This window comes from Natator depressus, chromosome 10 (assembly GCF_965152275.1).
Source record: "Natator depressus isolate rNatDep1 chromosome 10, rNatDep2.hap1, whole genome shotgun sequence".
NCBI classification, from domain to species: domain Eukaryota; kingdom Metazoa; phylum Chordata; order Testudines; family Cheloniidae; genus Natator; species Natator depressus.
The window spans coordinates 63,781,109-63,805,296 of NC_134243.1; the positions used below are offsets into that span (position 1 = coordinate 63,781,109).

Sequence of the window (24,188 nt, forward strand, 5' to 3'; positions counted from 1 at the left end):
GAATTGTGTAGCCTGGAATTATCCCGGTCAGGAAGGAGAGAGATGTGGGTCTCTGCCCAAGAGAGGTGAGGGCTGAGGAGCCAGGATCTTAAAGTGGGTGCCAGACCATAGAGGGGGGAATAGAGGTGCTGCTGCCCTGAACTGTGACAGCAAGGACTTGCAATATGAGTAGCCTGCACAGCGAAGTAAGGGAACTGTTCTGGTTCTGAATTATAGTCCTTACTCCCTTGCGCAGACATGTAGTTGGGCTCAAGACTGAGCCTTAAAAATGACAACCAGCACAGCACATAGGCCACAGTAAATATAATGTAGGAGTAAAAATGGTATCTAATTAAGAGGGGATGGTGTTACACAGAATGCAAGTCTACCACAAGGGTTACAGGGAAAACAAGACATGGTTATCCTGAAACCCAGTCAGTGCACATGCAACCACCCAAAGCAAGCACAAGACAGCAACAATAGGAGTGAGCACACTGCTCCTGAGAAATTCACATTTTAAATGTGATGAAGACCTAGTATCCTGCAGGGAAAGGGCTAATATTTATTCTTACCGTGTGGAGGTGGACCGCGTGATGGAGGTGGAAAAACAATGTCTGGCCGCTGTGGTATCACAGGAATCAGAGGAGGATAAACATCAGGAAGGCCTGGAGGAAGATCAGGTCTCCCAGGCGTTAGACCAGCTACCACACATAACTTGCGATACTCCTCTGAAACATGAATACACAGCACTTCAGTCTGGTGATAGTAAACATGAAATACCCTCTTGGAAAACAGAGACCAAGTGAACTTGTTTCGTAACAGAGGACCTCATTCTGTGAACTGTCCTTCCAGTCCAAAGTAGAATTTAGTACACAGTTCATCAAAACACTGCCAGTAAAGAGAGAACATGTCACTGGAAATCTACATTTAAAAGCCACGAGGGGGCATCAGGGAACCAATCCTATTCTATTTATTTAGTCCCTTTCAGGCAAAACCTCTGCCAAACTCAATGGGAATAAGAACTTTTGGACTGGGCCCCAAATTATCTACCATCCTGAAGTCTTAAAAATTCAGCCTGTCCTGCAGGCTGACGTCATTCCACAGAAAAACACTGAGTTTCTGTTAAAAGAAAAGAAAAGAAACAAAACAAAAAATAAACACCTTCTTTCCTGTATGTCAAGTGAAATTTTCAGGCTCCAGGGTTGTATTTTTGGCTCTCATTAGCATCTCAAGTTGTAAATCCCTTTATTAGCCCAGAATAAGAAGAGTGAACTTGAAGGCTACATAACTTACATTAACAAAACCTATAATACGTAAAGTGATTTTACATATATTTTCAAGGTATAATATACTGGTATAACTGATGATCACAAGGCCACATTTTCAACTGACCTTTTTAATCAAGTCCGCAAAACATGTATATACAAATAGTCATTAGTGCATGCAAATCTGAAGGCTTTGGGGCAATAATGAAGGGGTTCAGTGAAAATGATGCTAAGAGATAAATTAGTCCTAAAAAAATAAAGCAGTATGTATGTACAAAACACTTAACATAGCAAATTATAACCTGTTCCTAAGGACACTGCCAGGGAAGTTAGACTGAATGCTTTAGTCTTCAATCTGACTGTCCAACAGTTTATATGCTGTTCAATATGTTAGAGTAGATTTGTTAAAAATGATATTAACCTAAGATTTTCTTTTCCCTGTCATGATCCACTGCATTTGTCTTGCTTCTCTTGGACAACCAGGCTGCTTTATGTTTCACTGTATTTCCCTTTCCTGCTCTTTAAAGTGTCTTTACCTTTAAAGTCTTTCCCGATATTTTTTTTATTAGATAAGAGATTTTTGGGTTTTGTTTTTTTATTTAAACTTGTAGGATTTGTTTTAACTTTCTTTTTCACTCCTCATTCAGAAAATGTGTTGAATCTGCTTTCAGTTAGTCTAACGGCTATAAAAATAACCTTTACGTTAGACATTCAGAAGGAACAGTGTGTGTGTGAGAAAAAGGCAGACACACAGAGATTTAAATATCTGTTAATGACCAAGTGTAACTTTAGAAGAGGAGAGGTGACCAGGGGAAGTATCCAGACAGTGGAGATACAGGAGAGCAACACTGACTGCCCACTGGAATACTAGATAGCTTATCGTCACTGGGGCATAAGAGTGTCTATACTGGAAACCCAGAGAGACTTCGTTCCCCTGGGAAATACAGATTGTGAGCCCAACTTTCAAACATGGACATCTAAACTGCAACTCCCAATCCCTTATTGGTGTGCTCAAATCAGCAAACAGTTGCTGTAATCCCCTTTTTAAACACCTACATTTGAGCATCCTAATTTAAGTGCCCACTTTAGAAAATTTGCCTTTGTGAGCCAACAGGGAACTTCTTTGATGCTGTGCGTGACTAGAGAGATTGTTAGTATTGGATCACAGTATTGCTGAAATTTATCACAGTTAGCGGGAATCTAGTTACATAACAACACCTATATGTAATTAACCGGTTTCTGAGAGAGGAAATACTGTATTTTAAAGTCTGGTGGTTTATCAGCAAAGTAGCTGAGTGTAACACATTCTTGGACAAGCCCCTCTCCACTAGAACAAATCACAGCACCCCTGTTAGTAATCTACTGAATGGAGCCAAGAGACAATACTAGGAAGTGTTTAGGTGAGAAGTGGACCTACTAGGCTGAAGACTTTAGATACCAATTTAAAAGTATTTATAGTTTTAATGGTGAATCCTGCCCTTCAGTGTAAACAATTATTGCTGTGGTATGCAGCAGAATACAGAGCAGGCCTTTTTTATTGGAACTTTAATCTCCATGTATAATTGCCAGCAATAAACAGCCTATTTTATAGTAACAGCTGCAAGAGGGTCCGCTGCCCACATTGAAAAAGCAACTGCCTGGTTATGCAACCAATGCTCTACTTTGTATTACATTAAATTTCCATATCAGAGTTGGAGAGACTTGGCCTCACCAATGTCATTCACGGACAGCCCTAAAATTCCTAGATTTGGGCTCACTCTTAGGACGTATTTAGAAATCAGTGAGCCTGTAATACTATTGATGATAATGCTGTGTGAGTGTGTGTGCATATCTAGCCTCTCTCACCAGAGAGTTTGAAAGCAGTTTAAAAAGGAAAGTATAAATTACTAATTCCATTTTAGGCTAGGTCTACATTATGGCTGCATGTATGGTACAGACACTCCATGAGCCCCTGGCGTGTATAAATAGCCATGTAGAAGGTGAGACACTGCTTAGGCAAGTAGAGACACGCTAGAATCTTAGAGTACATACCCTGCATGGCTCTCTACACATGACATGCTACATGCTTCCCATATCCACATTGCTGGTTTTAGTGTCCCGAAGCCTCCCTCATGCCAGAGCCTTTCCCCACCACAATGAAAGACTCTGACAGTGGGGAAAGGCTCTGGCATGGCAGAGGTAACTAGGAAAGGCTCCTGGAGAATTTCTCCGCTGCCTCCCCCCTGCCAGAGCCTTTCACTGCCATGTGCAGCTACACACCGCAGCGTGGATGCTGCCTAATTTTCACTGTGGCATTTAGCTACATTGTACCCCACACGCTGTCTTTAAGGCCTTTTCTAGTAAGAGGAGCAGACAGAAGTTAAAAAACTTGCCCAACGCAGCATGAGCTGTCAAGACTTAGCACAGGTGTGAGAGTCAGGAAGTTGTAAGTTCTCAATTCTGCTCTGCCATTGACTTACTATGTGGTCTTAGGCAAATCACTTTTCTGCCTCAGTTTCTTTAGCTGTTAAACGGGAATAATCAGGAGTTGTGTAAGGGAAAGTGGGCAGTGTGTTAAAAGCAGAGGGGAGCTCCCACTCCTTCCCCCTTGGGAAAAAGCACTCCCCTACAGCTCCCCATCCTATTTTAACCTACTTTAGCCAGGGGATAATACTACTTCCTTAGTACTAGTCTAGTATTCTAAACGTTGTCTGTACACTGCTTCGAACATGTAAAGTATTATATGAATTTGAAGTTCGATCATTCAAGTCACTCAATAAGACAGTGACAGAGCCAGGAATAGAACCCAGGTTCTGACCTTAGAACACTGCTCTCACCACTAGATCATGCTGCCTCACTCAACTGGTTAAAAAATAGGGATTGTAAACCCTCCCCCATCCTGTGAACCAAACCTGCATTTTTTCATATTTACATTGCTTTGCAGAAAGAGACCATTCCACCTCCTCTCTAGCCTCCTCCCTCTCCCTAGCTCCTGATCTAGTGTGAGCTCCCTCCCTGTAATCTTCCTCAAGTCTCTTGCACTCTTCTTTCCTGTGACTTTCCAGTAGGCCTTCAGTCCACCTTCTCTCCTAAACACCCTTCAGCAGACCCATCCTCTGGCCCTTTCCACTCGGTTTCACAATCCACTTGTGCTACTACTCTGTTGGGCCCTGGCCAGCTCTGACTCCATGTGTCATGTTCCTTCGGACACTCAATGCAATGTAGGGCAAACAACTGCAGAGCGCATGAATTCAGTGACGGTCAGGACCGGCCATGAGGAATCAGATGGTTTAAATGAACGGACCCTCAGTGGTTGCAGGCCCTCCGAGAAAAGGGGCCAATCAGAAGATTGAGAGACAGGACAAAGGGAGATAAAGACTATTGGAAGGTCATGGTGCGAGGAGAGATGGGAAGGAACTAGAGCCTACTACAGGATTATGGAGGAAGTAGCCTGTGCCTATTGGCAGGATTTTTTAGAAGGACGCCTAAAAATTAGGTTAAGACTGAACATCCAGTCCTTTAGAGATTGCTCATCACTAGCCATAATCCTTTTCATAAGATTTCAGCTAAGTCTACACTGCAAACATTACTCTCAAAACAGGATAACTGAACAGGAAAGTGCTAAACCATTATTGTAAGAATACAAAAATGATCCATACCAGTAGCTCGGATGGGGCACATTTCAGGGGCACTTGTTGCCCCAGGAGACCAGCATCGTCCGGTGTCACAGCAGCATTGCATTTTAGTTAAAACCTGGGGTAGCTGATTGCCACAACGGCCATTGGTCAGAGAAGAGAAACAGTATCCAGGACGTACATCTAACAGGGGAAAAGAAATACACATGGAAATATCAGCCCGATAAAAAAAGACATCTTTCATTTACAAATCCAATGCCTATTGCTCCGAATGCTGCCTTGACAGCAAATGTATTGGTTTGCTTGGTTGAGTAGAATTGATTCAGTATCAATATTATTAATTTTAAAAAGTTGAAAGCAAAACAAGAAATTGGGTGATTTTTTAAAACCCAAAACCCAGCACAACTTTCTCAAGTGTCGCCAACTCTCAGGATTTTTATTGTGAGTCTTAATACATTTGGAGTTTTCTTTAAAGCCCCTGAAGTCAGGTGATTACGTGAAAAATCTCAGCTTTCGTTTTAAAAAACCCTAATTATCTAGCCCTAATGGTTGCAGAGTAAAGCTTGAAAATGTGAACCATAAGGACTCAAAATCCAGCAAGCAAATAAAAAGAACCCCAAAGGGATTGTTTTCAAAATCTCATGATTTTAAGCCAACTCGTGATATTTGGGGCCTGGTTCACGATTTGTGAACGAGGATCGCAATACAGAGAGGTTCCCAAACCTTTTGTGTCAGCTTGGACCCACTTCTCAGCCATCAAACCACTGGCAGATTTACAGTTTCACTTCAAACCAGGTGGAGTGCCATGATTTTTAATGAGACTTTGCTGTGAGTTCTTAGACTCATGGAAACCTGAAAACTAAACTGCAGTTCAGAGGTGCAAACCCTACAGGAAGTAAAACCAAAGAAAATGTGATGTGGAAAAAAACTCTTCAGCTAAGAGTCCCATGTTATAATAAAATAATAAATGTAGAAAAGGAGAAAGAAGAAAAAGTTTATTCAATATTTAATGCTTCAGCACCTTCAAGGAAAAGCCCTAGGGTGCCAGACCTGTCAACATTATTACAGGCAGCATGAAATCATTATTGTTTCAGCTTTAATTTAAAGGCTGTAGATGTACATTAACAAACAAACTACAGCTCCCACAGCCACACAGTAATTTATTTTTCATTAGTCCTGGCTTTTGAAGCTGAAGTGCATGCTGACTGAAATTACATATAGATGGCAGAGCAAGAAATTACAATACAATTGCAACAGGTGCCAAATTGTTTATGGAGATGTGTTAGCTTCATATCTAAAATGGGCTAGCACGTGCTCTACAAACAACAGCTTGTACCCAGATTTCACCACCTCAGCTCTAGCGACATTTTACAAACGTCTCCTATCTGAGGGGGGAAAAGAAAAACACCTGAACACCTTTTCAAAGTCTATGATACAATCTGCAGCTTTGAGGAATTCTTTTACAGTGTGTCACATCATGTCAGCATAATTCAACTTAAAACAAGCTGTAGCATGATTTGATGTTGCACGATAAACCAGACTGATTTTAAAGCAGAAGAATGTTCACTGTCAAAATGTAGAAGAAAAACATGGACGTAATCTTATATCAGCATGCAACATTCCTGAAAGAAAGCGTTTCAGTTATCCAGGATGTGGCAGATTCTGCTGTCCAGCATCTCAGTTATCCAGAGCTTAGCAGATGAGATACTACAGTTAGTATAAAAATTCAAGGACATTTCTTATTATTTTGAGGGAACTGATGATATTCGATGATCTGATGAGAGAGTCTGTAATGGTTTTGCCTTTCATTAGCTGGAATCCTAAACAAAGATATTAGCGGTACTACAGCCAATGGAGACAGTGAGCCACTGCTTCACGTTTTAGACCTAATTCAATTCAAATCACAGAATCATGAAAATTCGAGATAGAAAAGACTTATTAGATCATCTAGCCTATGGGTTCTCAATTTTTTTCCATCCACAACCCAAAAATTATCCCATGATATACCATGTTAAAATGAATCTCAAACTGGGCCAATACAAATGAAACATCTATGTATTGTTCTCCATGCTACATTAATTTCTTTGTTAGGTTTCATTCTGACTGCAGAATTATGAGGCTAGGGCGAAGTGTTGGAAGGATGACAGGGTGAGGGATAGAAGTGGTTCTAATCCCTGCTCCTTAATCCAGGGACCTTTATTTGTAGACCCAGAAGCCCCCTCCATGTCCCCGTTAGCTAACACTTATCTAACACTTTTTACTTGAGGACAGACATATTGTAACTGAATCAAGATTAGATAGTCTGCCTAGCTCTAATGCAGATTTTGGCTATATCTTTGTTAATACTGCAAATGCACAGCTTGCAAATTAAGACATAAATCTAAACTACGTGCAGATAATTAAGAGTGCTTCATATTTAGCACATTTTTCCTTCGACATGACGCGAATATCAATGATGGCTCACGGCCTGGTATATCATTTACTTTGCTTCTTGTCATCACTTCAATACCCAATTGTTAAACTAAACTACTTCAGCCTGGAAATAGAGGGAGGGAGTGGAAAGTATGGTTGAAAATCTGTAGGAATCTAATGTGAGTGATGGCATCAGACAATCTTGACTGCACAGTATCTATAGAACAGCAGAATCTGCACTACAGTAGTGAGTTAAATTCAGAATATTAACAACTAGCATTATACTGGAGGGAAAATGCACAACTTATATCATCTCTATAGCAGTCTGCATTGCTTTACGTAAACAAACATCTAATATATTTAATAACTAGTGAGCAGCACAGTTCTTAAGGAGCTACTTGTCCAAAGCAAGAAAAGCAATGACCAGGTGCATTCTGTACCCTCCGAATATCAACTAACTACACACACAAATACTGTGTCTGACAGTGGAAGAGATACTGTTAAAGGAAATGCATTTCTGAACATATACAAAAGTATAATGGCAACCTTCACAATGATTCATGTCCTAAACTAATGTCTTTCCAGATTTCTAGGGAAAAGCACTTTTTGCTGGGAAAATTACTCTCCCTTCATACTTTCCTTTCAAGAGTTATTTTTCTGCTCTGTCCTTTACCAACTGATCTCTTCTGAAAGGCGCTCATATGGGGAGACTGTCTTATTCCGCCTGGTTTTCAGAGTCCTTTTGCATTTTAAATAAACCAGCCAAAACCATGGAAATTTAATTTTCATTTAATTTGAAAATGACTATGAAGGCTCTGGGTTTCAGGACTGAATAGAGAACAACATACTTGCAATAAGTTTAAAGGAAAGACAAGAAATAATGGTGCATCCTAAAATACCTGACCCAGCGGATCTTATTCTAGACTGGGGATATCATCAGTCACCAAGTACCAAGGAGCAGGCAGACTATATCCTTCCCAGAAATAGTGTTACTCCAGTGCATTGTACTTTGGAGACCATGACATCAAAGTGTCAGTCAGTGAGTTATGACAACCCCCGATACCTTGTCTGGAAGCACAGTAGCAACCTCAGGGATACTGCTTTGGGGCATTATGTGATGCAGCATGACAGAAAGACTGCTTTGGAGGGTCATATCCATTCCGTCACATTCAAAGTAAGACAACAGCACCTCCACACTATCAATGTCACAAAATCACACTACTGCATGTACTTTAAAGATAGCAGCCACCAGCCAGGCTGATTAAAGAAAATAATGTGTAATGACTCTAATGAAAAACATTTGAATAAAACCTATAAAGACTGTGACTGGCAATGTTTCAAATTTCTATGTCTATGATTTTATTTCTTGGGGTTGTTTTTTTAAAAATAACCATGCAGTGTAACACAGGCTACAACAAAGATTAATGTGGGAGAATAGGAAAATAAGGGGAACCCTGTAAAATAAGTTCAGCTCATTTTAATGCAACAAACTTTTTTTAACAACATTATAGAGAAACCCTGAATAAGAAGAGGAGAGGAAAAGGGGCAGACTACAGTTAAAAACTGTATATCACCACCCATCTTTGTAAGCTAAAAATATCAAATCATTTCAGAAAGGGAGTAGCCACATGGACATTGTGTTAAATTGCAAGAGTATCATTAGCTACAACAGCAAAAAGAAAAATAGAAAACTAACCTCTGATGACAGCTGTGGGCACTTTCTTTCAAAAGGGATTTCAAGAGCGCGCCTATGGTTATTAAATATATTTTGTACGCTATTATCTACTTTTATGGATATATGCATGTCAATTGCATCGACTACTCTAACACTTATGATTTTATACTCACCTATACATCTTGTGCCATCAGGAGCTGTATAAAAACCAGGTGGACATTTGCAAAAGTAGCTGCTAACAGTGTTAGAACACTCTCCTCCATCACAGATTCCAGGAATAGTGCTGCATTCATCAATATCTGCAATAAAAAGAGAGATCTGATCAGCTTAATTATCAAGATTCCAGCATTAAAATATTTATCATTATTGTTATTTAAGGTCAAATTCTTTTACTACAATGGAGTTACGCCAGCAATGTTTAAAATATGGTACCGATAGGTGGCCCTAAAATGGGAGCAGAGCCTTATTTTGTTAGGCATCATATAAATACATATGAAATACAGTCTTAGCCCTGAAATACTTTGAATCTAAGGAAATACCATATTTTCTAAATTCCAGAAGCACAGAGAGTACAGTTCACTGTTTAATAATGATGGGTGCAACCCTGAAACTTGATTTAAAACTGTCGAGGGAACTTATTGAATGTAGGCAAAAACGCAACATCCCACATTTAAATTTAGCTAGTGCACAGGAGTTAGCAGTCTAATTTTAAGAAAACTGCCATTAGATCCACAAGTGGTCCGGAGCGCCGTTTTATGTCTCATGGTAATTCCAGAACTACAGTAACACTACTAATTCAACTCTGGGCACTAGTTCAACTCTGACACAAAGGGAAGTGTACCACTTACTGAATCACCAACACCACTTCCTACCATGCCTAGGTTTTTCTTGGAAGCCTCAAGTATTGACCAGACAGACCCAATTTAACTAATAAGCTCTGTCAGCATGACAGCACAAGGCAGTCAATGAACATCAACCTTCCTGCATCTTCCATCTTCAAATGCTAAACAAAAGGCTCATGCAATGGATGCAACCTATACTCTTTTTTACCAACAACATTCAATATTTGTCTGAAATAGAGGTTTTCATGTGCTGTAGATTTCTAGACATAAATTGAAGTATATAGGACAACACAGATGGCAGAAAGCAGATCACATCCATGAACGTCTTATACATTGATCATCACTTTTAAACAAAAGGATCGTGCAATGGATGCAATCTTTAACAGATTTATTGCCCAAAATCTTCAAGTGACAAATCATTTACAGGAAGTTCTTCACTGTCAGCATAAAAAAATGACAGCACATGCCTCCGTATACCTGATCATATCTACTGACACTGATAACAGAGTCTGTAATGTTGAAGGTTCTATTCCTTCCACAGCAAGGGGCTTAAGTGACCTGCAGTGGCATGTCAATATCAACCTATACCAACGTCCATTGTTCATCAATTATTGGCGGTAATCAGCCTATAGTACTTTGTCATCCCTTTATTTTTCAGTGGCTGTTCCCAGTCTGCAGCTGGTACCACTTAGCACTCTAGGGAGCTCAAGCACACAGGAACTGAAAGACAGACAACTGTTTCCATCATCTGCCATATAAGTGCCTAAAATAAGAACACATAACTATCAGCAAACAGGAAGAAAGAATTTCTGGCAGCTAAAAAGACAGACTGCATTCTAGAAGATGCTCTGGAAACCAATAACAACCACCTGTCTAAGTGTCTGTAACATCAACATGCAGCCCTCAATGTGATGAGAAACCAATGGCACCAAAGGCCCAGATGAATCAAAAAGGTATAGAAAATAAGTGAATATAACAGGGGTCAAATTCAAATCAAGTAGCTGAAGAAACTTAACCCCAACTTATTAACAGGAAGGAACAGTCCCTCTTATGGGCAGCAAAGGAAAACAAGGGATAATGTCCTTGTCATCTGTATGTCTGATTGTGTGGAACATGGCAAAGACTTTATTGCACCTTTCATCCAGAGATATACAAAACGACAGACCAATTTTATACATGTGTATGTAGGAATTGCTTCTTCCATCAATGAAATATTTGAGATGAAATATAGCAGCTGGTTAACAGCTATACCACACAACAAGTTAGGGCACACTGTGAAGATATCTATTTTATGTATTAAAAATTATTTGAGGGAAGTTTGGCCACAATAGCTGGGCTAATACCTTTACTAATTCCCATAGGATCTTTAATGAGCACAAATAGAGAGGACCTCAGTTTCACATCTCATTGGAGGTGTCAAGGCAAGAAAAAAAATAAATGTTATTAATTTGTCTTCCTGCCATTATCAGCCTGAAGAATCAGGTGCTTTAAACCACCCTATAGTGAGATCTGCTTATTCTGCTAGGAGAGTACAGACCATCTAAGAGTATACAGAGATTGATTCATTCTAAAACCCTCATGTCCATCAAAAATGCATTCTTCTGAACATCTCAGTGAGCTGTTATGATGTCATTTGTGTGGGCCACATTCCACACATGGGTGTATGGGAGAGGTGTAACTTCTTGGTCAGTGCTACTTAAAGGGCGTTGTCAAAGCCTGGAGTCTGAGCTGCCTGGGAGCAGTGCTGAGAGACTTTTGGCTTCTGCACCAGGATTATACTCCACAGGAGTCCCAAAAATCTCAGAAACAAAAAAATGTGGAAATTGAATTTTGGTCTGAATAAAGCACTTAATTAACAGAGAAAAATGTAGTTGTAAATGGATCAGATTCAAGTATCTTCTGACTCAAGTTCACCACTGTTTAAAGTCAGTGTTGCCACTGTTTATATAGATTCTGACCTTTTTAAAAGCAAAATCACCACTCTTTATTTTAGGTTGAGCCTAACCCAAACAGCATTTCACTGTTTATTTTACTGTTGATATTAATATAAATAACAATGACACTGTTAAGCACGTGAGTTTTATAAAGGTAAGTATGTTTGAGGTACTTGTAGACATAAAGGTCACTGCAAAAAGAAAAGAATAACCCACCATCACCACCACCAGAAAAAAAAAACTTGGCTTAGCATTAGTGAAACTGAAATGAAGATGATGGCATGAATCAGTGAAACAATCGAATATTTAATGTTCTAAATCTAATCTTCCATCGCCTGTGCTGGTAAATAGCATCATAGCTAAAAGGTTTTTGGCTTTCCAACTAGGGCTGTTGTTTCACAAGCTAAGAAAGGTCAGAGTTGATCAGAACTTAGATGGAAGACCTCCATGGAAGAGATACATACTGCGGGAAGTATAGCGTTGGTGAGTCAGTAGACAGCTGAACCAGATCTACTGTACAAATGCCAGAGATGGTATTAGGGCTACCAGAGATGCTACTTAACAGACAAGATGTAGAACCAAGGACTTGACCACTTGTGATAATTACTGATCCCTGGGGTGTCCTAAAAATGATTCCAATTTGATTAAAGTACATTGTGCTTAGCTACATGATCCCTTCAGTATTTTGAAATGTGGTGTAATGACGCTGTAAACTGTTCAACAGACATCCCCTTTCATATCAGAGGGAGCTGAAGTGTTATTTTTAATTATTTGCATTGTAGTAGTGTCCATAGGCTCCAATTGAGAGTAGGCCCCATTGTGCTGGGCACTGTTCAATCACTTAGTAAGAATCAGTCATTGTCTTACAGAGCTTCCAGTTTAAACAGACAAAAGGTGGGAAAAAGGAAGTATCGTCCCTATTTTACGGATGGGGAACTGCTTCGCAGAGATATTAAATGAGTTGCTCAAGACTACACAGTAGGTCCATGGCAGAGCCTGGAACTGAACTTAGATATCCTGAGTCCCTGTCCAGGACTTAACTCACAGACCATCCTTCCTTTCAACAAAGTGATTCCTGCATAAATATTTGTACTGTTTGTAAGGCACTTAGAGATCCTTTGGGATTAAAAAAACATACAGAAATGCCTGTAGTTAAAAAGCTAGTTTCCACTTTGGTGTACAAAATTTGTCAGAAAATTCTGTCATTATTTAATCAAACTTCAGCATAATGCTGAGGCAGCAGACAACTAGAAGTACGGTCTTTTAAATGAAACCTAAATCTAAGGGCCTGCCTGGTAATTCATGGTCATTAATTATTGTGACACTGCACTCCAAAGTAGCACCTTGTAGTCTGCATATTCATCATTGGGGATGGTTGTGATATTCCATACAAAGCATGCCATGTAAGATATCATAGGAAAGGTCATGATCTGCTGAAACCCATTGTTCTGTCAAAATATGTATATTGTTAGTGTTAGTATGAAGTTAGGAGATTTTGCTGTATGGCTGTTATTGAAATATGTTGTGAGTTTGCCCACTGCTAGTTCTCCAGTGACAACAAAGGAGGTGACCAATGCCCAGGAGGGCGTTAAACGGCCATTAATCAGCAGGGGAGTTGTAAACAAAGGATTTACAATTCTTTAAGAGAGTTGCACAAGACCACACCAGGGGGATTGCTCAACTCTGTGACTCAGCAAGGCCCACCAGGACATGTCTGTGCTAGTATTTTCGAGCCACATGGACTGAGGGTATAAAATAAGGGACAATGGCATCATGTGATTACCTTTCTCCTCCCCCACCTACGCTGAAGGCAACAAGAATGGACGGAAGACAAAGACTTGAACTAAGGTGACTGGTTGCAGGCTTAAAGAGAAAGTCTGTATATTGCAGTCTGTAACTTACCAGGGGTGAGAAAAACTGCTTGATCCAAATACTGCTTAGTGTAACAAGGTTTAGGATTTAGACTGCATGCTTACTTTTTATATTCTTTGGCAACTATCTTTGACCTTTTATGCCTACCACTTATAATCACGTAAAATCTATCTATCTTTCTATAGTCAAACTTATTTTAATGTTTTATCCTTACCAGTGAGTTTGTCTAAAGTGCTTGGGAAATCTGCTCAGGTTACAAAGGCTGGTGCATGCCCACTTTCCTTTGATGAAGTGGTGAACTAATTAATAAATTTGCACCACTCAAGAGAAGAGCTTGAGCAGTTCAAGGTGGTATATTCCTGCCGTGCAAGGCTGGGGGCTTTGGAAATTTGCTGGTGTTTTCCTGTGTATGGTTCATGAGGGACTTGGGGAGCCTTCATGCAACGTAGCTGGGCGTGCCTCTGCATGCTGGTGGCTGAGTGATAACAGCACCTGGAGGGGTTCGTTGCTTGTTATTGGCAAAGAATTTTGATAGACAGCGGAGGCTGCAGAGTTAAGGGGGCACAGTGGTCCCACAGTCCCAGGTTGTACCTCAGGGATCCTGTGCCATCTCTTAAAAGTAGTGTGTTAGTCCAGAAGTCCTAGCAAAATTTCAACGTGTGTAACTGCATTCATAGAATCACAGAATATCAGGGTTGGAAATCTGGTATCTGCATTCCCCATGTTTCTTCAACGAGGGAAGCCGATACCAACATAAATAACTAAGTAATATTGTGATGTTATGTTCCATTATGTTTTCAGATCTGTATTATGCATGCTGATTGAAGTATGGACCAACATCTAGCTGAGGAAAATATAGCAGACTCTTCACTGCTGTCAGAACCTGCACATGTCTCTGCAGCAGTCTTCAAAAGAATTTCCATTCATTGCAATGTAACAGGATATACCAGGTATAGCACATGGAGGTGGGAGTTTCCTGCACAATTCATCATTGAAGGGCCTGGAAATTGAAGTAGCGGTGTTTGCTGGGATGTCCAGGTCTACAGGTTTCAGTTTTCCCATCATTAATATTTCACAAGACACAAGTTCAGTCTTTATTATTCTCCATCTCCTCAGTGCTCTATCCCCTAGAAGGAAAGCCAAGCCACCAGCAGCCAATGTGAAAAACATACTGTATGTAAATTCTTACAAAATGGTTTTCCATAACCTACAATTAAACTAAAATGTTTGTAAGAAAGATATTTATTACTCAAAATAGGGATTTTTCCTTTTAAATGGCTGTGCTCCAAATTTTCGAAAATGACTAGTGATTCTGGGTCCCTCAATTTTGTGGTGCCCAACCTGAGAGTCTTGAAAGAGGGATGCTTCCCCTGCCATACTGTTTAAATATGAATATATAGTACTCTAGTAAATGAAACAATGAATTCATACTACTTTGGCTCTTTTGGGTAATGTTGATCGCTAATTTGGCTCCTCAACCACTGCGGTCTGAATATCACTGCCCTAAATGAATACTGTCAGGATAAAAAGCTACAGGTAAGGAGGAATAAATTAAAACCATATGCACATTATTGGCCTGTGTAGTCAACCGTCATATTTTAAAGGCTCAGTTCTGGATCCCTTGTGGACCCAAAATTTCCAATGAAGTGGATGAGAGTTTGTGTAAGCAAGAAATGGAGGATCAGTACTTGCATAGAAACATGCTACTGATTAAATCCTCCTCGGGCCATATTCTGATGCACTCGCTTACACTGAATAGTACCCTGGTGAAGCCAATTGGAATTGAACCACCTGTGGAGTAAGGAGCTACTCACCATGAGTCAGAGTATCAGGCAGGGTCAATTCTAGAGGGACCACGCTGGGTGCCAACTTTCAGGGGGCGCTGACCTACTGTGGCCTCATTTTTTTTTTTTTTGCATGCTCTGCTCTGATTGGCCAGGTATTTGTTTATTTGTTTTCTCTGCCACTCAGGGGGTGGTGGTGCCAAAAACATTTTCCACCCTGGCTGACAAAATGACTAGGGCCACTCCGGGTATGAGGATTGGTCCCCAAATTAGTTAACTAACGTACATTGGAAACAAGCATTTTTATAGCTAAACAACGCAACCAAAGAGGGATGAGAAAGCTTTGGAAATCACCCTCCTGTCATTTAATCAGAAAGAAATCTTTTCTGAGGACTGGAGCCTGCAAGATGCTAAGTGCCTCAATCCTCATGGCCTCACGACTTTGCAGCAGCATGTGACGCCCGGTCCTGCATTATTAAAGACACTGAGACAGTTGTCATTGACTTCAATGTAAAGGATCAAGCTACAGTGTTACTCAATAAGTCTTGGGATGAAAGAGGGAGAAGGGCTTCCATTTTCAGGGTCTGTTTTTTCCCCTGATGGTGAAAGCTCTACGTATCCCATTTTCCGGTTATATTATTTTAAGAAGAAAAAGGAGTTAATATTGTCAAGTCAGGGTTAAGCAGCAGTAAAATCCCCATGACCATGTAACTATATGGATCATCAGGACGTGCAAACAGGCCTCCGGTGTTAGTAGGTGACTGGAATCTCCAAGCTGCCACCCAAAGGCAGCTGTAACCAGGCTGCTCCCTGTGATCCACAATCCACAGAAGTTGAACACCATCGGAAGTTCCACTTCAAGTGATCTGACTGACAATTGTTTTAGCCATCCCTAATTGGCTCCTTGACCCTATAGAAGCCCATGAGGTGTACCAAGCAGTATCCAGGCAACAATGTGGACCCCTAGCTAGCTGCCATGACTGCCCTGCTTCTCTGCTTCTGAACTCCTGATGTTGACCTAAGCTTTGATTTGGATTCTGACCCCTGATCGACCTCCAAAACCCCAACACTGACTATGATACTAGGTACTGACCCTCAGATTGATTCCTGACTCTGTCTCCAGCACTGACCCATGGCTTGACTTCCAACTCTGACTCCGGTTTTGAGCCTCTGTTTGACTCTTGAGCCTGACACCGGCTCTGACCCCTGACTCCAAGCTCCTGCCACTAGTCCTGCCTCCTTTGCCCAAGCTCCTGACCATAATGCACATTTCTGCATTGCCATCTGCCACTGATCTACACAAGGAGGACGAAAGCATTGATAAAGGAAGAAAAAACACTTTGTCTAATGTAGAAAAGAAAAAGGGGAATTGGATCCTGCATGTCATATAAGCATTCTTGTAAATCAAATTGTGCAAAGACATGTGCCTCAAATATTTCTAAAGCAAAATATTAGTTCATAAATATTTTATGTTTTCATGTTTAATTTGATTCAGATGTACCTTGAGTTTTTAAGTCTGTAAAATGTTACATGAATAAAACTGGAAAAAGCTGCAGGGCCAATATTTAAGATTCTCTGGTTTAGAAGGAGAAAGGCATACTGTTCATATGTGCTGTGTGCAATATCATTTGCATACTCAAGGAAATGAGAGAGACTGGAACATTTGTGACAATCTTCTAAACAAAGCTGGCATCAAACCGAAGATTTCTCCCCCTTACTTTGAGACGAAAGTTCTGAAAGTTCTTACCTTCGCATTTTTGTGTCACTTCATTAAACTTGTGTCCAGCTGGGCATTTGCACTCAAAAGATCCAACAGTATTAATACAATTTCCCCCTTGACAGATCCCAGGGATGGCTTGGCATTCATCCACATCTATCATATAATAAAGGAAAAACACCCACATTTAATTCATTCCTCAGAAAGAGCCATAACAATTTGTCCATGCAGAAACTAAGTAAATATGCCTAAGTCTGTTGGTCATCCCATCATAATATTATGATTCTTGCCCATGTAGAGACTGATTTTGTAATTACATTATAGAAAGAATGATTAATTACAATTCTCTAAATGTTTTTCTGTAAGAAATTGCTAGCTTATTGTTTCACCCTTTCAGCTTATTGCTATAACATTTACTTCTTTTTTTCAAAACATTTGGGACATTTTCAGTACAGGGAACTCTGTCCTCTGAAAATCAGTCCCCTTTAAGGCTTCTCAAATTGAGCACCCAAAAATCACTAACCCCTTCTGAAAATCTTGGCAGGCATGTATAATAGGTTATCCAAAATGAGGCATATGCAGAAATTTTGGATGAGCCAGAGAGCTGCAAGCTACAACCTGTGAGAGAGACCCTTGTTCTTCGTGGTATTCAGTCTACTATTGATGGGGAGTTTTTATTCTTCACTCCCATGGGGCAAGGTGCCAACTACCCTTAAATAAGTGGTGGTAAGGACCTGGTTTAAGAATCCATGACTGACATTAATGAACAATGTACTTAGACATCAATGATGTAGCTTTTTCCTTCCCCTTTTTTCCCCTCCTCCTTATATTTAATCTTTGTTTTTAAGAAAATGAAACAGCAAAATTGATGGCAGCTTGTGGGTAGGAAATTAAATGTGAACATTTCAAGGGATCCCCATTTTTTGTCCCCACATCAACCTTAACAAAGCAAGGCTGCACATAAATATTAAGGTGCAAAAGTCTGGCTAGACTGTGACTTTCAGCAATGGCTGCACTGGAAAGTGGAAGGGAGGAGGAGCAAAGCAGCAGTATGAGGTCTTGGAGGTCTCAGAGAATTCTTCTGGGAGCTGCATGGTAGCACAAGTTGGACCCTGAGCTCCACCATCTGTGGGAGCGTTCAGAATGGTCTTCCCACCCTTGCACTTGTACTACCATGCAGCTCCCAGATAAATTCTCTCTGAGAATGCCAATGGAACTTGTGCTTGTAAATTACTTAAACACTTGAACATCTCCTCCTCCATCTTTGATTCCCCTGATTTCTAAGTGTTTAAAACCTCAACCATGACACTTTATTAACTTAACTTTCTGCATTTTTAAAATATGCCAGACAGACAGACAAAGAGCAGATTTGAACAGTGGGCAACAATTTTGTGTTTTGTATTTATTTATATTTTATATCTTAAATGTGTGTCCATTTGTCTTACTGACTCTCAAACATCATGGGCTTGTTCTTTCTTCAGAGAACCTGTGGCAACAAGGCTGGATTTTATTGAACCTGCTTTCATTTTACTATTTAGATCAAATATAGATGTGAAATAACATCCACTAAGACTGAAGACATTTAAGTTATCTGATTTAAAGAGACTGGATGTCATACAACTGCATGAAGAATAAAGATAACATAGTTCCATACCTGGTCTGTTAAAAGTATGGACACAGGAGAACAGATCAACTGGAAGTACAAGTCAAACCTACAGAGCCAAAACTGGATTGTCACTGCATGTAGCTGCGTGCTAAGAAACACGCAGTGTGAAGAAGCAGCTTTGTTCTGGACCATACAAACCATCAGAGGTCGCTCTGCAGCATTCCCGTGACAGGAACAATGGAGAGGTGTAACAAGGCATAGCCTAAGAGCTGAGGGGCATGGGTCAAACATTTAGGTACATACAGTCCCTGACCTGTCAATGACTTCAACACTCAACCCTCTACACAATTTCTCCCTGCTCTTTCACAGGGAGAGAGGACTGTGCCTTAGGATGGCTGAGGTCAGAATATGGGCACATGTATCCTACAAAAGCAGCATTAACATGTGTCCATCTAGAGGTATATCAGGCCTGTTTCAGGTACCAGACAGGACTTGACGAGTGGTACAAGATGTCTAAATGTTTTAATGCAATGGAATGCCTTGAAGTTCTTCACAGGAATTTCATGATTAAATAAAATTAGAAATAGATTTATAATCTTTATCTTCTCTATTCTCACAATACAAAATATGTTAGAAAGGTCTAAATGAACAAGTCCCAAAAATACAGTCCTGGGAATTTATAATCCACACCAGTTCAGTACATGGCTGCCCCTGTTAACTTTCTCCTATTTCCTGCCAGACATCCAGACAATAAAAGAATTTGTACAGCTGGAAGTATTAGAATAAAAGCCAAAAAAGCAGTGTAAGGACTTTCTAGGGTGAGGCATGCTCAAAAAGAAGCAAGCAACATCTGGGTGGATTTTACAATTTGAACTAAATGCAAATGTATCTCCAAAATTGTTTAAAATGTACAATAGGACATTTTAATTTGGGCATTTTAAACGGCACGGCATGCCGTTTTCTCCAGGTCAGATGAATGTAGCTCAAAAGACGAGACATACAAAATGAACCTAATGCCAACAAACTGAAGTAAAAAAAAAAAAAATTAAGATAAGCAGAGAGAACATCATCCTCACAGGTTTGATTTTCTGTCTGTCTATCTCGAGTACAGTTTGAAACACAACAAACCCCTTCTCAGAGTGGCAGTGTGTGTGTATAGAGAAACACCACTATCCAGTCAAATGAAGGAGCTGCTGGCGGTGAAAAATTCATTAAGAACCTGGCTGCTCTCTCACATGACCTAAGTTACTAATGCACTTACTTGAACATCATACACTCAGTGAACCATAAAGTAATGTATCTGACATCGTTTTTCCATTCTTCCCACGTACAGCAGAGAATGGCTTAGGACAGGTATACAAAGCAATGTAACTCAATCAAGATTAAGCCATTAATAATTTTAGCAGCTCTTGGTGAAGCTTTGCATCTAGCTTACCTTGACAGGCTCCTGTGCGAATATTTGGAATGAAACCCCGGCGGCAGGGATGAGGCTGAGCTGGACACATTTCACAGGGATGGCCCCATGCTCTCCCAACTGTTGCACAGCAAAGGGTTTTTGTACAGACTATTCCAGTGAGCTGTCCCTGGCACATCTGATTGGTTACCAGTGTGAAGCATGGGCCAGTCCTATAATCTGAACCAAAAAAAGGAAAGACATTACATAACTCATAATAAAGCAGAGCTGGGTAAATAATTCAGAACTAATAATTTACCCCATACAAATCCCAAAAAATCCCTCTTTCCAACATAGTGATTATCCATGGGCACATAATTTCTCTCAAGTTTATTTTTAATTGTCAATATATTTGAATACGAAATAAACATCTCTGTGGATTGATCACGATTACTTTACCATGAATATTTGATATTCAAGATGCTCCAAGTCTCCTCATAATTTTCAGGACTAAATGTAAGCCCCGTTTCTTTGGCTTAGCTTTCTTACCATTGCTCTTCATAGAGCCTACATATGTTTGGGTGAGAGGTAGAAATGAGAAGAAGAAAAATAATTCCACTACTTTTTAAGGTATTCCTGCACATGATGAGGAGTGAGAGTTTTGTTGTTTTCTTTTATTTAACGGGAGATGCTCAGATATTATCATGATGAGGCATACCTCTGTAAAATGGTAGACACTCAAACTTATTTGTAACTGGTCAGATAAGTCAGATGGTATTGTTTGTTCCTTAAGGGGACGCATCTTTGCATGGGTACGTTTAAAATCAGTCTCCAGAGTTATTCACCAATGCAGCTAAGCAGGTCCCATTCTGTAAATGGCTGTGTCAGTAAAATTCAACCCCACAAATGTTCACAGAAAGCCAACACTATAATGCACATGAGCATGGCTGAAGCTAGTTCAGTTACAAATTTGATTGAATATTTGTGTGCCTTTTTTGCTTAATGCATGCCTTTATTTCAGATGGCCCCAGAAGGAAAACCCCTCCTTAAGCTGAATGACTCCCACAGTTTGGGGAAGCTAAGCTCTAGATTTGGATCCACTTTGCAGCTTGGGATCATATCTAGTAATAACATCAGTGAGGTCTTTTCATCAAATTGAATGAAGTTTGTTTTAATATTTAGTACAGTACTTAAAATTACACTGATAAAAGAAGTTCTGTTTGTTTCCACAACTGTTGTTTTTAAAGGGGTCTCAAGGGTATGTAGTCTACATGAAGTTTATTAAGCATAATTTTCACGGTTACAGACATGTTCCGTACCAAGCATATGGGTAAACTTTGCCTACAGCTGGACTGAAGGCATGTGGAATATGTCTACTTTGATTTGTTTATGGTAGAACAGGCCATTTATCCAACAGATGGAATTAAACTGGGATGTTAATAAAATATTAGTAGCCTTTATTTTGTTCCATTCTCCCACGGCAACAACAAAATAGCAACACCAATTCCTGCTGTCTCCGGGACATGCCAGACTCCACTCGTCAAATAAAATTTTCATCTTTTTACAGAAGATTCATCACTCCCCGCTTCCCCCCTCACCTTTGAATGGAAAAATCTGGAGGCCAATAAAAAGGATTAGTAAAAAGATTAATTTGGATGCTCATGTTAACATGTGTTCACAGAGAAACCCATGCGTTTTTCAGCTCCAGTTTCTCATAGAAGGGCCTGATCCAGTGCCCTGAGGTCAATAAGACTCTTATCACTAACATCAGTCGGCTTTGGATCAGATCCTAATAATATATGCTGATACAGTACAAGGTGAATGCTTAGGGGAAAAAAAGGTGAAATGAGTTCCATTCAAAATATTAGAAGAAACTGTAATTGTAGAACAAGTAAAGACATTATAAAATCACAGATATGTAGGGCTAGAAGGGACCTCAAAAGGCCATCTAGTCTAGGCCCGTCCCCATGCAGAGGCCGGACAAAGTATACCTAACACATACAAACTTATGTGTGTCCCCCCCGCTCTCCTGCTGGTAAGAGCTCACCTTACCTGATCACTCTCATTACAGTATGTACGGTAACACCCACTGTTTCATATTCTCTGTGTATATAAATCTCCCCACTGTATTTTCCACTGAATGCATCCAATGACCCGCCTCCAATTTTATGTTAGGACCACTGATTTAAAAACCATCTGTACAAACAAAGACCCCTTTTCCACATTGGGGCTCTGATTATAAAGTACTAGAGCCCTTCAAAATCAATATACAATTTCACAAGGAAATACCGCCACTGATGTTCATTGGAGTCACATGTATCTAAATGCACATGAACGGCTTTGAAAATTACCTTTATATTTTAGCTGAAGATGAGACTAAGAAGACTTAAGTCATACTAAAGAAGTAAACTGGGAGAAGGAGTTTGCTTTAGTCCATTGTGAAGCAGGGTGGAGAAAGAAGAGGATTGTACACATTAGAGCACTAGGTAGAAAAAGGAAGTCTACAAAGGTCAGAGTAAATGAAATATTCCATGTACTACTACAGCTAGCCAATGATCAAGAACTGTCAAATCAATCACACCAAGCATACAAGGAAACATGTCAAAAGAGAAGGAGTTATTTAACACTTGGAATCTGGTCAGTGAATAATTTGTTACAAAAGTATCAGAAGAAGGAAGAAAACACCTACTGATTTCCATGTTACAGTGTCACCAACCCAGGTTTCTGAAACAACGCAAGGAGGATCAAGGAGAAAAACAAAATAATGGAAGAACAATATCAGGAAATATCTTCAATATACTATTACAGCATATAGGGAGAAATTTCTATTTTTGCCTTTCACATCAATGGTATTTGTAGCCTATATTCATCCTGTCCTTTACAGGAACTTAGCGTTTTTCAACTGAATTCACCCTAAAAGGGCCAGGACTTTGATCAGGACTCTAGTTACTAGTAAAAGGATGAGCATTTAATTTACTAGATAATTAAAATGCAGCGAACAGTAATATGATGGTAGGTGCTACATGAGAGAGAGTTTCATTTTTTTGTCCCAGTCCCCTTCTCCCTGGAACGGCAGAGGCTGAATGTGCTATAGCCACACATCCAGTTCTGTGAAAGAGGGAAGTATTTGCATTGCTCAAGAGTATCCCCATCAGTTGAAAAGAAAAGTTGATGGATTCCAAAAGGAATTTCATCCAGTCCTTGTCTAGAAGTATGTGGCGGCATCATTTATTTTGGGGGAGAGAAAGGGAACACAAGCCAAAAGGTTGGATAGGAAAGAAAGGGAACACAAGAGAATCCCTAGAAATCCATTGTTTGGGATTCCAAACAATGCAGGAAAGAAAGAAAGAAAAGAAAGGAAACACAAGGAATTCCAAACAATGCAGGACAGTTTTGATCTGACTGAGTAAAAAAAAAAATTCTATACTGTACCTCAACTGTCCAACACACAAAGTTGGAATTTACTACTTTGGGTCAAATTTTCAAGAGGCATCAACCCAGTTTCATATCTTGGGCCTGCAATTTTGTAAGCACAAATTCAGAGCATGCAAATTCAGGGCATGCAAATTAGCTGTGTCTCTAAAATCACAGCAACAAATTTAGAGACTACTTTTGAAAACTGAATCTTTATTGGGAGGTGGGAGTACACCGACTATTTTATTTTTCAAAGAATTAATACTAAAAATATCCTTATGTCTATTATCTAACTATCCTGGTAAATACTACATTTACCTAGACTGGTACAAAGAAGATTCATGACATGATAGAATTCCCAAAGTTGCGACCTGATCCTGCAGTGCTTACCCAGGCTAAAAAACTCCCATTAACTTAGCTGATGTTACAAAGCTGTAACTACATAATTATGCTATCACGTACTGTTAAAGAGCTTGAAACCAATGACCACATAGTATTTACTACAGCATTCACACTGCTGCTATCTGTTACAGTTGTGACTCTTTGGCAAAACATTTTTTCTTGATAGGGTTGGAAAGTTTAGATTCTAAAGCAAAAAGTATTACCTTGGATTATTTAGAGTCTCTTCCCTCAATTTTAAGCCACAAAAGACTTCCAGGTCCATGATTACTTCTGAGACAA

The 24,188-nt window shown here is 39.8% G+C and overlaps 1 protein-coding gene across 1 annotated transcript in view; it reads right to left on the minus strand.

The window, feature by feature from the left end:
- FBN1 (fibrillin 1) overlaps positions 1 to 24,188 on the minus strand; it is a 217,129-nt gene that overhangs the window by 117,520 nt on the left and 75,421 nt on the right. Inside the window, exons 7-11 of the mRNA XM_074966374.1 lie at positions 20,136 to 20,333; positions 17,125 to 17,250; positions 9,119 to 9,244; positions 4,883 to 5,041; positions 552 to 707 (exon numbers count right to left, since the gene is read on the minus strand). Of these exons, the coding sequence (XP_074822475.1) occupies positions 552 to 707; positions 4,883 to 5,041; positions 9,119 to 9,244; positions 17,125 to 17,250; positions 20,136 to 20,333 (765 nt within the window). The remainder of the gene's footprint in view (positions 1 to 551; positions 708 to 4,882; positions 5,042 to 9,118; positions 9,245 to 17,124; positions 17,251 to 20,135; positions 20,334 to 24,188) is intronic.